The 12,113-nt window shown below is 40.4% G+C and overlaps 1 protein-coding gene across 16 annotated transcripts in view; it reads left to right on the forward strand.

Annotated features, from left to right (window-relative positions):
• Positions 1–12,113, forward strand: part of unc80 (unc-80 homolog, NALCN channel complex subunit) — a 68,020-nt gene that overhangs the window by 21,458 nt on the left and 34,449 nt on the right. For 11 of the 16 annotated variants that reach the window (XM_023965019.1, XM_023965037.1, XM_023965027.1 and 8 more), the window contains 11 exons: positions 160–308; positions 2,294–2,457; positions 4,448–4,546; positions 4,773–4,981; positions 6,865–6,971; positions 7,429–7,582; positions 8,460–8,632; positions 8,707–8,919; positions 8,991–9,126; positions 10,663–10,796; positions 11,159–11,336. In XM_023965019.1, coding sequence (XP_023820787.1) covers positions 160–308; positions 2,294–2,457; positions 4,448–4,546; positions 4,773–4,981; positions 6,865–6,971; positions 7,429–7,582; positions 8,460–8,632; positions 8,707–8,919; positions 8,991–9,126; positions 10,663–10,796; positions 11,159–11,336 — 1,716 coding nt within the window. The remainder of the gene's footprint in view (positions 1–159; positions 309–2,293; positions 2,458–4,447; positions 4,547–4,772; positions 4,982–6,864; positions 6,972–7,428; positions 7,583–8,459; positions 8,633–8,706; positions 8,920–8,990; positions 9,127–10,662; positions 10,797–11,158; positions 11,337–12,113) is intronic. The other 5 variants (XM_023965038.1, XM_023965057.1, XM_023965054.1 and 2 more) reach the window with 2 other exon arrangements.

The following is a 12,113-nucleotide window of genomic DNA, read 5'->3' on the forward strand; positions in this document are numbered from 1 at the left end:
CGCTTTACGAACCCTTTTCCTTTGCCCCTACCGATCTCCCCTGTTGTATGGGCTAACTGTTTTATATTCAAGCTGCCCCCCCGCCACCACTTTCCCATCCCAATGGCTAAACCACTCCCTGTGTGATCTGGGTCTCTCCTGCCTCCCTGCTGCTTCCAGACAAGGCGGGCTTTGGTAACAACTTCACAACGGGCGACAACAAGTCCTTGGCCCAGAACATGGAGGCGGTGGTGGTGGGGTGCATGTTCAAGTCGCTTATAACGCGCTGCGCCTCCACCACACATGAGCTGCACAGCCCCGAAAACCTGGTGAGTGAACCCGTTTTTCCATCAGTCTCCCTTGTGCTATCTTAGATGACCCCACCCTTACAATGACGTGTTCTCCCTACCATGACAAAGGTGGATAAAGGTGGAAAGATTTCATGTAATCCATGGATACCAGTAAAGATCACAAATCATTGAAGAAAAAAGGTTCAGTGCACTGTTTAGTGGGTCTAAATGACCCAACTCCCAATGTAAAAGTGCCTAGGATAGAATAAGAGATTACCGGTACTCTTCTGGACCAGACGTTGACTGAGGAACAGTTTCTTTCCAGAAGTAGTCAGACTGCCGAACTCGAGAAGATCATTGTAAACCCCCCACCCCCCACACCACGGACAACTTGCTAAATCTCAGTGCAATAATCATGATACTGTAATATATATGTATGTATGTAAGTTTGTCCTCTCTCTGTTTTGATTTGACATGTAAAATCATCCAAGTTAACTAATCAACAACCATCAGCATCTACCACCACGTGGAAGCCTTGAGAAGCTCCTTGACTCCCGGTGCAGGAAGGAGTGGTCCCCAGAGTACCGCTCCCCTCAGCCGTAGGACTATGTGTCAGAGCATTTAGCTCAACCCGTCAAGGGACTATCTAGCACATCTGCAATTGTTTTGCACATTCCCTTTCATAATTTGTAGCGACGTTTTGCATTTTCATTTTAGTAGATATTTACTGCAAGTTTTATGTTACGCTCTTTACGATTTTTTTTTCTTTTATGCAGTTTTAAATCCAAATTTTGTTTGTAGGTCTCCACTAGGGGTAATGTGCTATTAATTGTAGAATTTGGAACTGTAGCTTTCTTTATTTGTTTTTTTTTTTCATATGCAACTGTTCCGCCAAAAACAAAAACGTCAGGGACTAAACTTTCAGGTTTTACGTTTTTCTCAAAAACAAATGAAGCTGTTGTAATATAATTGGGTTACGTAAAACTCCCCAATTTTCTCGTTTACGCTGGCTGTTTTCGTCACATTGTGTTCAAACTACTTTGCCCTATACCTCTGAAGCTACGTTCACTCTGCCCTCTGCAACACGCGTTCAGGCGACCACTTCCAATAAAAGTCTCAGTAAATGTGTGTCTCGGAGGACATTTTTATGTATGTGTTCTACGTATAAAAGAAACACGTGCTAGTAAACAGTAGAAAATGTGTTTAAATGCCCCTCCCTTCTTGTCCAGTGTGCACACCGCAGTCTAGTTCAAGAACTTGGACTTAGCGCATCTAGAATGTACACACATGCACTGTATGTCTACTACTTCTACATTTACCAAGCAAAAATTTGACCCGAGTGTTGCTTAAGTAGTCTTGTGTCACAAATAAAAGAAACACCTTTTAGCACCACCTGGTGGTAACCCAAAAAATATTTTTGATTGTATCCGTTTCGAGACAAACACTATTTTATGTCTTGCTCAAAGGAACTTCTAGAGCCATTTAAAAATGTTCTATCCACCTCACCATGACAGCCTCATCCGCCAATATATATATCTTGCACTTTATAGAGCGCTCTAGCAGTAGTAGCAGCTTTTGAGTGCTTAATAACGGAATTGCTTTTAGTTGCAATTTCTTTAAGGGAATTGCAGTTCCAGTTTCTTTTGTTGAAGTAGCACTTAGAAAGAATAGATTTTTCAATCCTCCTGTCAATTTCAGCTTCACCTTCTAGCTAAACTGTTATTCAATAAGTCAGGCATCCTTCATGAATCAGCCTGAATTTCTCCTTCTGTGCTGCTTAAAACGCCTCGGCACCCAAACGGCCGCGGAACGTTGGCGGCCGATGACACACTTTTTCAAGACCAGCTCTGTTCTGGCACCGAACCAAACGCCACCCACTCACAAGCTGGAGCGCTCTCCTGTACGCCACGAATGTTTTGATTTTCTTCATGGGGAGCGAGAAAACAACACATTTCCCAACAGCCCGGATGAAGCTCTCAGCCGCTAGTTCACTCCCTCTGCTTTGTCACCCTCTGCCCGCTCAGGGTCTGTACTGCGACATCCGCCAGCTGGTCCAGTTCATAAAGGAGGCTCACGGGAACGTGTTTCGCAGAGTGGCACTGAGCGCGCTCCTGGACAGTGCCGAAAAGGTCACCGCCACCAAGAAACCTGAAGACAAAGAAGAGGGCAAACACCCTGGACCCAAGAGGTACTGACCATTCAGCTGCCAAATAGGTTTTTATGGATATATAACTATAATAAACTAGAATAGAAACCCCAGAAATAAGTAAAACACTACTTGTGTTCACCTCCAACTGATTCATTCTTCCTTTATGTGCTTATTCATCGCTGCTTGACTTTGGTCTTTTTCTCTGTCTTGTCAACATTTTTTTTATCTTGCTTGAGTGACTGTCTTGTTGTTGTTGTTTTGTATTCAAAGGTTAAAATCACAGTATAAAATCTGCTAGGTAACACTTTTCTGTATTTGAGCGGCTGTTGTGACCACATGGAAATACTTTTCCCGTCTTTTTTTAAATCAAAAAGTTACAAAACACAGGGTTCCCATCTATTTTCCCATTTTTGAAAAGCCAAGAGTTTTACCACACCCCACATCTTTATCTTCTTTTGATTTTTTCACATAAAAACCGTTTCAGCAATTTCATTACTGCTTCTGCCAACACTACTCTGTCTTTTTTTTTTTAATTTTAGCAAACTTCTTATGTCAACTTTGGCAATTTTAGGGTAAAACTGGGCAAGGAATGCAAGTGGCCCACATGAAATTGCAAAGTCATAGACCATCACTTGGCTGTTGGATACATTTGGATACATTGGATTGGATGCATTCCTATACATTAGCTTAACATTAACAATAACAATAACAATTAATCAATAATATTAACTAAAGCTATACATTACATATTGGATACATACATACAATTGGATACATTTCTGGGAGAAATGTATTTAACAAAATTGGGGACCAACAACAGACTTTTCATCTTGGGCCCGCCCTAGTTATTATATTTATAAAAATATAATAACTTAATAGATGATAATAGAAAACTTGATATATAGACGTTTCACTACCATAACACATTGATACTGATTTACTTTCATGAAACATAGGAGGGATCTAGAATATTAGCATGACAAATGAACAATTATTCAGATAACCGTGACATAAAGAACATGCTGACAAGTCGACTAAACTCTGTATCCCTTCAAATCACTAAATCCGCTGAATTCTTCATTCTTTGTTCTGTTTCCAAACAATTCCGCTAAGACTGGAGTAAGACTGAGCGGCACTTCCTCTGTGTTGCTGTTAGTAGCAAATACTGATACACACACCAACACCGCACTCTAGTGGTTGTTATTGGGAAAATAGCAAATGTCTGAGCCTGTGTAAAAAAAAAAAAATCACATATAAGTCGCACCTGAGTACAAGTTGCATCCAAACAATACCAAAAAATGCGACTCCAAATAAGGCTATAATTGCTATGATGCTAGGAAATGATATATTGCCAAAGGAATGATTTATTACAATGCTGAAGAGTTGTGCTTTTAAAAAAAGTAAAAAGCAGCAGAGTTTTTGTTTGGTTCTTTGTTTTTCTCATTTATACCCAGTCTGTTTTTCATAGACTGAAATAAAGCTATGAAGGTTTCGCTTGTACGACTACTTTAGGAGACAGCCTTAATGAACAAAACTGGAATAAACCATATTTTTGTGTGTGGTGGGGGATTGTTTTTTTAAATTAGGGAGTCAAATGAAAAAACAAACCAAATACATTTGTCGTAAACTGTAAAAATACAGTACACAAGTTGGCAGATAATGTTTTTTGTATTAGAAAAAAAGTGTTATTTTTCTTTTACTTCTTTAAAAAAGAGCATAAACATAATTTTCGTATGGAACGCTGTTTCTTCATCATTTATTTGTAAAGATTTTCGCAGGTTTTAAAAAATGGGGGGTATAGTATCGCGAGAAGCTACAGAACAGTTCGTCATTCTTAAAAGTTCTGGTTCTGCCAGCAATTCCAAGCAGGATTGTTTATAATTAAAAAAACGGACTCTTAAGATCTTCCAAAAATTCCAGGGTTTAATTAAAAAATAAAAGTTGAGTGGCCTTTTTGAAGATCTTATTGGTTTAGATTGGTTTTGGTCAGTGAGTCCTATGTATGTGGTGTGTTTATATATGTGTGTAGGTCAGAGATGGGTGTGTCCGGGGAGAAGGGTCAGGTGTCCAGTGCTGCAGATGAGTGTCGCAGCTACATCTCCAGTAGACCTCCCCAGACCCCCGAACAGTGAGTGTTGACCTCACAGCCTGTCGTATCGCATCATCTCTGTCCAGCCCCGCTGCCATTTCTGCTTAAACTTACCTTGTTGCTTCCTCTAAACCCCGCCCACAAAAAAAACAACAAATTTAGGTTCCCACCAAATATATGTAGATTTTTTTTCCTTCTTTCTTTATTTTGTGGAAATACATCCTCAAAAACAACAATTTTCCCTTTTGTTTTTGTCTGCCTGCAGTGAGGAGCAGCTTCCCGGTGCTCTGCTGGGTAGGAAGGACTTTTGGAGGAAGATGTTTAAGTCACAGAGTGCTGCCAGCGACACCAGCAGCCAATCCGAGCAGGACACGTCAGAGTGCACGACTGCCCACTCTGGCACCACCACGGACAGGCGATCCCGATCTAGATCCCGTCGGATTTCCCTCCGCAAAAAACTCAAACTACCGATAGGTAAGACAGTCTATTATGACACGTGGTACAAAATGACAAATCTTTCTTGATTACAGTCATAAATGAGGACATTATAGATCGATAGCCTTGAGAGTGAACATAAAACCATTTTTTGTGTATTTATGGACAAAATACCAACTATGTCGTCATTATTCTTCATTATTCACGAGCATCGTGTTTACTGTCTTTGAAATTGTCTTTTAAACGTCCAGCATGGTAGCACTTTATCCAACTCACCTCATCTTTATGGTCTGTTTTTTTTGTTCATTCTTGTGCCATAGCGTGCCGTGGGACCATCCGCCTTCCCCTCACTCGCTCTGTGTTACGTATGTGAACGTGGAGCATTTAACATCTTCATTTTTGTCACATCTGTTTGTGATGATTGTCAGCCCGTGGGCAAGAAGTCATTCCCGTTCTGCTTGTTTTGTTTGTTTCATCTGAAAAGCATCTGATCAGTCAATAAACTGCTGAAGAAACGCTCTTGAAGGAACCTCATCCAGCTTTTATCACTTTAAAGGAAATGGGAAAACAGTCAGCCTTTCCAAATTTGTCCTCAGTTTGAAGACTAAAATCCCGGACAAGACCCCGGTGAATGTTATGCCAGTCTTAAAGAGGAAAAAGAAGCAAATACAGCCATATTTGAACTTGTAAGGTTTTTGTTTTGTATCCGTAAAATAAAAAAAAATAACAAAAGCAAATGTAAAAAAAAGAAAAGAAATGTAACATTTTAAATGGAGGTCCTGTAAAAGTGGCCTGTTCCTTTTTTTGTCACATTCCTTAAAGTTTCATTTGTGAACTGTTTAGAAACTAGTAATTTCAGAGCCCCATTTGGTATGTGCCTGTCAATGCACATTTCATAATGACATTTTATTTTGAAAATCTTTAGTTTCTTCCTGTGAAAGACTTCCTGTCAGACTATTATTAATTAATTTGCGTTGTCCCTATCAAATAAATAAATAAACGTTTGTATGAATCTCACTTAAAAATAAAAGCAACTGCAGTAATTCTAAATTAAAGACTCCAATTTAAAACAGTAAAAGAATATTTTTATTATTTTAATTCAGTTGATTATTTTACCAAATTGTACTCAGGTTTTTTTTTTTTTTGAATGACTTTGAATGTAATTTCGGCCATCAGAGGGTCAAATACTGACTATAGATTATTTGCTTCTACTGCGGTCTTTGGTTTGTCTGTCCCAGAGCTAAAAGCTGTTGACCACAACCTCAATTATTGGAACTTTTTATCAATCCACTCATGACCATCGTGAGGACTCTGCTCACCGTACGCCTAACATTACCGATACAACAAAAATGGCGAGCAATATTGCAGCCAGTTTTGAGCCGGATGCCAGCTCAGATAACAAAAAAGAAGACGTCTACACTGATGACTAACATGTTTTTTATCTTTTTTTCAAAACAGCACTTTATTCGTCTGCTCCGAATTCACAACAACTTAAAGAAATATGCATAGATGTAATTTTAAGCTTAATATTCCTAATAAATTACCTCCATCATGAGTCAAATGCCATAAAAACACAATTTCCCTCAGAGTAGGACATTAAGAGTTTTCATAGATATTAAAATCAAAACATGTAAACTTGAGTTGAAGACGTTACAGAAAGGCAAGATCAGAAGCACCAGAAAAATAGAAAAAAAAACGTGCTGCTTTTGTAATTATTGCTTTCTATGTGGTGCTTTTTGAATCTGAAATCCCAAGAGAATGACCTTTATTCTGTGAGTGTGACTCAAGTGTCCTGGTTGTGCATTTGTGACTGCAGCCCTGCATGCAAACATGCGGCCACAGCCCTGCTTGCGTGGTGCGTTTGTGGCCCTGTGAGGCCGCCGTATGCCATCTGAAAAAGTCCCGTCTCTGTGCGCCTTCAGGAAACTGGCTGAAGCGCTCCTCCCTGTCTGGCCTGACGGACGGCGTGGAGGACCTGCTTGACATCAGCTCGGTGGATCGGCTTTCCTTCATACGTCAGAGTTCGAAGGTCCGAGAAACAAGTGCAGTCTGCTCCAGCCCTCAGTTTTCACAAAATAAGGATGGGTGGTTTCAAGGGTCTGAAGGAAAAATTGGTCTTTAGGATGAAAATATGAGTTCATTGCATTTTTACAGCATAATAGAAAAATACACAGTTTTACAACCAAAGCAGACTTTTTTGGTTGTTGATGCTTTTGATTTTGAGTGTGTTTTAATAAATAACATTTTTATAAATTATACTTGTTTTTACAATTTTTTAGTTTAAATATATACGATTCATCATCTCAAAACTTAATATTTGATTTATTTATTTTAAGAATAATGTATACAAAAATGAATAAAATGTGATATTACTAATCACATAATCAATATCTTTTTTTTTTTGTAGATAATTGTAAATGCTCTTCTTGGGTAAAAATGAAACAAACAGGGACAAAAACAGTACTCCAACAAATCTGCACTTTCAGGTCAAGTTCACCAGTGCCGTGAAGCTGTCTGAAGGGGGCGCCGCAGGGCCGGAGTACGGCAGGGACGAGGAGGAGAATTTCTTCAAGCGGCTCGGTAAATGGAGGTCTGGCAGGAGGAATCCATCCAAGCTTCACCACACAGAAGAGAAAGATGGTAGACCTCCCCCATCCCCGGGCGGGCCCCCCTCGTCCACCTCGCCCCATCGTCCTGTGTCCCTCTGTGTCCCGCTCTCCCTCCGTCTGTGTGTTGCAGTGTCTCATTCCGTGGTCTGTCCAAACGTTTGGGCCCTTGATGTCGGCTCTCGTGAGAGAACTTCAGCTGCTCTCCTGAAGCCTTTGTGCGCTGTGTGACCCCAGTTTTTGAAATGACCTGTTCTTAAAAGCTGAAGTTAATGAACATCAGTGCAGTGATGGCACACAACGAAAACATACAAATAAATAAAACATAGCATTGAAAAAAAATTAGCCTAATTAACCTTTTAACACCTGAGATGTCGTACAATATTATAAAAGCGCTTGAAATGGCACACAAGGCTTTAGCAGTGATACATTTATCTGTTTCCCCTTTGCGTGACACATTTGAACTTTTCATCCCCTTTTCCTCTGCTGCTCCTCTGCCTTTCATCGAACAGCTGAAAGAGGACTAGCTAATGAATTACAGTCGATGAGACCATCTTTCAGTGCATCTTGTGCTGCTTTGAAGCATGACGGTGTTGGCGCTGCCCTTCCCCTGTCTCTTCTGTGGTGACGTCTGTTGGTATTCTTCAGTGTCTGAGTCCGTAAAAGCAAGAGATGCGACTCTTGCTGTTTTTTCTGCGATTTCTCGGATCTCACGCCTCTGGTTGTCAAGTCTGCCATTCTTGTCATCGTTTGTGACCTTGGGTGTTTGCTCCTTGGTGGCTTTTTTTATTTTTATTTATTCTTTAAGTACTGGATGATGACGTGGCTTCATGCTTGTTTAACGAGAATCTATAGACTGTGAGACACCAAAATTATGTTTTCTTCCACGTTCTCCTGGTTTTATCATCCAGGACCTCACGGTTTTCAGGAGCGTCTAGCAGCGACTCAGGAGGCCATGAAGAACAAGAACGTGGTCAATCTGGGCGCCATTCGACAAGGAATGAAACGCTTCCAGTTTCTCCTAAACTGCTGCGAGCCAGGGACCATACCTGACGCGTCCATCCTCGCCGCTGCCTTGGACTTGGTGAGTTCCAGTTAGGATGTAACTGTAGGAAAGTCACGATTTGTGATCCCTGACTTTGACGTCAATTCCCTTAGGAAGCACCAGTTGTGGCCCGAGCCTCCCTTTTCCTGGAATGTGCCAGGTTCGTGCATCGCTGTAACCGTGGAAACTGGCCAGAGTGGATGAAGGGCCACCATGTGAATATCACCAAGAAAGGTCTATCCAGAGGTCGATCACCCATCGTGGGCAACAAGAGAAACCAAAAGCTACAGTGGAACGCGGCCAAGCATTTCTGCCAGTGGGGAGATGTGAGTTCTGACGTTTAGATGAAAATCCACGACAACCTGATTAGATTGATTCAACTTGTTCTTGGACTTAGGCAATCGGAACGAGACTCAGCGAACTGTGTCACTCGGACACTGAAAGTCCTGCCAACATCCTGGGTTACATTTATGATGAAGAGACCAAACGGAGGATGAGGAAGGAAGACGAGGAGGAAGACTATTTAAATGATAGTGAGTCACTGGAGGACCTTGACTGTTTCTCCAATTAAATTAGGGCATGCGATATTAGTTATACAAATTGCAATGATGATATAACTTGTGTTACATGAACAAATAGCAAAACAACCAAAAACATAATTTTCCCTGCAACAGTTTAAAGAAGAGTCAACATACAACATGAAATTATACTCCAAATGACCCTCATCTATTTAGGAGTCGAACATTTAACATAAAAAGGGCTACATCCGATTGGTCGACAACGCATAAATGCATTTATTTGATTCCTTAATTACTTCAAGCTGCCATAAGACTCTTTTAGCACATAAGGTAACCATTTATTGCAAATTTTGGCCGTCTTTTGCGGCATGCCTATTGCACAGCTTGATATCACGTTAACGATAATGTGACGAAACTGGATTCTCTAGAAAGGACTGTATTGTATTAGTTCGTAACCCCGTCAGTTTCTTGCACACAGAAATAATGAATAATGACTCAGAGACAAAACTTATCTTTTGTAGATTTACTCCGCACAAAGACCAGATTTGTACGCAGGGTTACAGACAGATGAACAAGATGCATTCAAAGTCTGAACCAACGAGCTCAGGGATGGGTTTGGTATAAAAACCCTGCATTTGCATATTCAGAAGATCGTCCGATGGACCCCGTGTGAAAATCACGCCCACAGGTTACTGCTGGAGAGAAGCTCCAAGGCTAAAGTGAAGATAAGTCTGAGGCCTGCTCAGCAGATCACACATGCACAGAAAAAGGGAGTATGAGAATAAACTGTGAGAACAAATGTAATATAATTTTGAGATGACAATACATGCTCAGTGAATTAAGTTTAAACCATTAGTGTAATAAAAGTTAAAGGCAGTTTCTAACTATTCTTCACAGATAAATTTGTTATTTATTGTGCAGGCCTAGTTTAAATCAAATCCCGTTTCAGCCATGAGACCAATTCGTAATAACTTTTGTACCTTTAATTTAAAAATAGGCAATTGACTTGAAAAGTTCATATACAGCGGGACAAAAAAATGATGTTTCAGTCACACGTTGTCTGTAATGTTCATCATAAGAACACTTCAACTGCGACACGAAAATGTAAAAAAACGACAAAAACATACTTTGTAATCTCACCCTGGTTGTGATTGACAGAGGTCAAATCAGCGACCCCCTTACTCAAGCTCACAGAATACTCTACCACAGGAGATCAAAGCAAAGATCCAAAACAGATGCATTGAAATAGAACTTGTTATATTGCATAAATTCAACAAAACTTGAAAATTTATTTATGTGGTTTATCAGTCAAAATTTGCAAGAAATTTGAATAACTTTCAATTTAATTGGAGGTAAAGTAGGTAAAGTTCAAAATAATCTATTTTTTATGTTTTTTGACCTGGTTTTTGACCCCCTCTTCCAAAAAATAAACTACATTTGATATAAACATTTTTTAATGGTGTTTCTTTTAACATTCTACATTTTTTAAAGAGTTTTTTCCTGTTATGTTCATTTAATTCCTGTTTTTGTGGATTGATTTTGCTTTCAAAGATACCGTCAATCCCTCAAAGTGCGCTTGCCCCTTTGCTCTGAAAATGGCCGCCTGCCAACTCCTTATGGAAATCACCACATTCCTGCGGGAGACTTTTCCCTGCCTGCCCCGACCACGCACCGAACCCTTAGTGGTGAGTCATCACATCTATTCCCCCAACACACGTAAGGCAAGGCAAGTTTATTTGTATAGCACAATTCATACACAAAGTAATTCAAGGTGCTTCACAAAACAGAAGAATGCATTAAAATCACAATACATCATAGAAATAATCAACATAAAATTTACTTTAAAAGAAAAGAAAAAAAAAAAAAATTGAAAACTGATTTAAAAATAAAGGAAGGAAAGGAAAGAAAAGTGCAGATAGGACCTTTCAGTCATATACACGGCTAAACAGAAATGTTTTAAGTCTAGATTTGAACATGAACACAGAACACGTAGACAAAATTGGTCTTGTGAGATAAATTGATTCTGATGGAAATGTGTCAACTACAGGACCTGGACAGCTGTCGGCTGCGTTTGGACCCGGAGCTCGGCCGCCATCGATACGAGAGGAAGATCAGTTTTGCGGGAATCCTCGATGACGAAGACGGGCGCGATTCCCTCAACAGCAGTAGCCACACTTTAAAGTCGGACACCACCTGCGATGACAAGAAGACCCAGGAAGCTCAGGGTAAATATCTAAATGGATCATCTCTGGAGCAGTGTGCACTGCAAGAAGGCCCTTTCCGTGTGGTGTTTGCATGTTCCCAAAATTGCCCAAAGGTGTGCATTTGTTTGGGGATGTGTGTGGCCCTGCAACAGACTAGTGACCAGTTCAAGTTGGACCTCCCTCTTTGCCCAACAATGGCTGGGTTGGCTCTAACGACCCCTTGTTCCCGAAAGGGATTTAGCAGGTTCTGAATATGAATGAACGGATCATCTCTGACATTACCCCTAGGAAAAGACTAAATGATGCCCACTTGGACAGCATTTCAAATACAGCAGTTGGAAGTTGGAAGCTTTGTTGGGTCTACCCACCTGCCAATCAAAGGGGTACGGCTCTAAAGTAGGCACAACCTTTGAGCTATGATAAAATCAACATAGTTGGTTTTTAGAAAAAAACGTATCCAGCTGTTGTCATGATTAGTGTGGTCTTGTAATTATGGTTATGCCAATTTTGGGCAAAAGTAAAAAAAAACTGTGTTGTTTATGCAGAGCTGAAGTAGTTCATTAGAAATTCACCTCTGAGTTGTGGGCGGGACCATGGGCACCTAACAACTCTGTCCCATTTCCCCTCCCCATTGCTGAGAGGTCTCTGTTTACATGCTTTCCTGTTAGCTTAAAGTGGCTTAGAGCTATCCAGCCATACAGTTTTGACCCAGATGCCAGCTCAGGCGAAGAAAACAAAGACGTACATGGATTTACTCATTTACAAGTGGATGCATTTGAATGGGGCGGAGTAAGGAGC

Source organism: Oryzias latipes, chromosome 2 (assembly GCF_002234675.1).
Source record: "Oryzias latipes chromosome 2, ASM223467v1".
Taxonomy (NCBI): Eukaryota; Metazoa; Chordata; class Actinopteri; order Beloniformes; family Adrianichthyidae; genus Oryzias; species Oryzias latipes.